At 37.2% G+C, this 3,071-nt stretch overlaps 1 protein-coding gene across 1 annotated transcript in view; it reads right to left on the reverse strand. All coding sequences in view use genetic code 11, as the record gives it.

The window, feature by feature from the left end:
* The window catches only part of EGR_10159 (hypothetical protein), a gene marked incomplete at both ends in the record, with an annotated part of 2,490 nt that extends 329 nt beyond the window's left edge, over positions 1–2,161 (reverse strand). The window contains 2 exons of the mRNA XM_024499408.1: positions 953–1,010; positions 2,048–2,161. Coding sequence (XP_024346171.1) covers positions 953–1,010; positions 2,048–2,161 — 172 coding nt within the window. The remainder of the gene's footprint in view (positions 1–952; positions 1,011–2,047) is intronic.
* Between the last annotated feature and the right edge of the window lie 910 nt (positions 2,162–3,071).

Consider the following 3,071-nt stretch of genomic DNA (forward strand, 5'->3'; position numbering starts at 1 on the left):
ATGTTCTTAGACTGCTTGGGTTGGAAGCTGAACGAGATCTAAGTTAACTCACATAAACATTTGTTTATGGTAGCAGCAGGTGGGGATGAAAGCCTACTGACGTGCACGAGAAAGCAAATGCAGGATCCAACAGCCAAACCCACCAAACTTAACCGTGAGAAGGTTTTCTAACTACGGTGCGAATAAAAGATTTGTCCGCACCTTATTCTCGGTATTTCATTAATGAATTTTCCAGTGGATAATCTTAACCTTTTCGATGAACTGGCAAATCACGTGATAATATTAGATAGATAAAATATAAGTACGAAATGTAAAGACAGATGGTTGGTTCTAAGTTGTTTGCCTCAAGAGACAAAAAATAACAAATAAATAGAATTTGATAGCAACTTTGTCATTTTGGGGGATAATTTGAGAATATTGCTATTAATTTCTGCACTTGTTGCAATTATATAGCATGAGCCACACCAACTCATTTGGTTAGCTTATATTGCACTATTGGATAACCTTCACTTTGGATCTTTTACACCTCCCTGCAGAATTGCTTTTCGCAAATTGCAATTATGCCCAGGATTCGCCGTACTGCCTAGACGATCTCAATATTTTAAAAGCTTATTTAGTATACGGCCATTCACAACATACTTTGGCAGTTGTCCATAATCGAGACGGTTGCATTGTCCCTTGTAATGCATGTCGGATGCATCTCTTTTGCAGAGCTTTTGATTGAGAATAAAGAGGCTTAATTAGGGCAGCTTTTTAGGGCTAATTGATCAATGCTGCTTCATCCGTAAGCCACATTCAAGCTTCCAAGGATTTACAAGGTTGTATGATTAAGGCGTAGTTTTTGCATTATATTAATATTTTAGGATTGCTAGGAGCATAACGTGCTCGAACATCTTGGATATCCCGTAGAAGGAGCATGGAATATATTTTATGGTATTCTGCTATATCTTACCAAAAAGGAGACACCTTGCATGCATGAAAACTGCCACGTTAGCAAGCAATTCAAAATACTAAGGTATTAAATTAAATAAAAACACGTATTTCACAGCCATGAGATGATGCTAAGGTGACCGTGCTGCACACAATGGTAGGCAATAATTGTATCTCATTTCGCTAGTTTTTGCACGCATTATGGACCAGGACAGATGGTTTTGATTCGGATGGCAACTAAGAGTGGCAGTAATAACGTGTTGATTGACGAGTTTCATACAGTGCTGACCTAAATCTTGCAACTGCTTGCATATTTGTAAGCTTTTAAACCCAACAAAAACGCTTACTTCGAATAAAGATCTCAAAGACGGCCTTGTGCACGTGAGTGAAGATTCCGGTTGTGGTATCGCCCGTCCCAAATCGTCAGGGGTCATTTCTGTGCCCCTTAAGTGAACGCGTGGTGAGTGTGCCTTTAACACCATTGTACACATGACAAACCTTTCTGTGAGAGCTGTGAATGCCTTTTTTTGATCGTTCTAAATTGAGGGGGCATAGATCTTGCAACCAGCACATAATATCGCAGTTATTTCAGGAATCAGCAATTTGGGTGGAAAGGCCATTGCATCATTGATATCATTGCAAATGTCGCAACTTCGGAAAAATTATTCTGCATTGAAACTAAAACAGATAAAAACAAATTGCGAGATTCTGGGATCAGAAATCTGCACCGCCATCGAAGTGATGCGAGCTGTTCCTAAATGGTTCACTTGCACCAACGTTTTCTACCTCCTCTTTCGAGGCACTGATCAGAAGCCGAGGTAAATATGTTAGTATAGCAGGGAATCCTGTAGATAGAGTTGAATATTTTCGTGGTATATGAGCTAAAAAGTTTTGTTTGGATGAGATTTGCCCCTTTTAATAGGCGGAAATGAGTTTGACCTTTTTGGGGATACAAATGGAATGCATCACAACTTCTTTGATGCTTTGGTGTAATTTGAGGCATTCGTTCGCCACTTTCCTGCAAATCTTCATTACATTTACAAAGGTTGTAAAGTTTTTTTTTCTCACTGAGTGGATTAGCTGTATATCAGTCACCAAAATGGATACATTCCGTTACATGATCTTTTTGAATTGATGCTGAAGCTCTAGAGAAATCCAATGGCCTAAACTGAATATTTTGAATATTAAACTGAATAATTTGTTGACAAAGAGTAGCATTTAGTACTGCCATTGTGGGACGGATTTTAGTTAAACAGGCTACAAAATCTACGTCTCAAGCAATTCAAGCTTGGCAAACTTCTTTAAAATGCAATAAACTGTCTGCAATGTTTTATAAAATATTGTGCTCTTTTCGACATATCAAGTAAATGCAAACATGGGAGCCAAAACCCCTACTTTCTCCCAAGTATTAAAACCCGCATCACTGATATTTATTAAATGAATCGTATTACTACTGATTATCATGAGATACGAATCAGTGGTGATAGGCTTTAAGTAAAATCTCAACTAAGAAACCATTCTGAAGGAAAGAAATAGAAAAATTATAACATATGGGGAGTTAATAAAAGATTTCATCACAGTGTGCATGTTTTAAGGGGTTTAGTATTAGCTTAATAACGACCTTTTTGCATTGAAGTTGTTTTGATTTTAATTGCAAGAACCTGATCTGCTGAAATTATAGCAGACAATAAATAGAAATAAAGCAATAGCTTTTTAAAGTATTTAACAACTCAGAACTACAGCATCTTTACGCCGAGCCTGTAACTTCTCAAACCTTTATAGCACCAAACTTATTCACGGAATGTGAGCTCTTTGCAAGTATACGGTGATAGTAATTACGCCAAGCTGTCTGTCCTCAATGGCAAACTACATACAACTTTGAGTTTTTAAATAGAACAAACTAATCCTACCAAACTAAATAAAAATATTTATTATGTTGACAGGAAATCAAACCCATTAGTCACAAAATCTACAGGCCCCATGGCAGAAGAGCCATCCTATTTCTTGGCAACATACAAATGTTGTGCGAATGCACTTTTTTCTTCACCTTTTTAAAAGGTAAAAGAAACTGAAAGAGACTGAAATGAATGGGTGCAAAGTGAAAACTTAGTAAATTTACAGTGCTCTCTTAAATGAGTCTA

The sequence above is a fragment of the Echinococcus granulosus genome (assembly GCF_000524195.1).
Source record: "Echinococcus granulosus chromosome Unknown EG_S00195, whole genome shotgun sequence".
Classification (NCBI taxonomy): Eukaryota; Metazoa; Platyhelminthes; class Cestoda; order Cyclophyllidea; family Taeniidae; genus Echinococcus; species Echinococcus granulosus.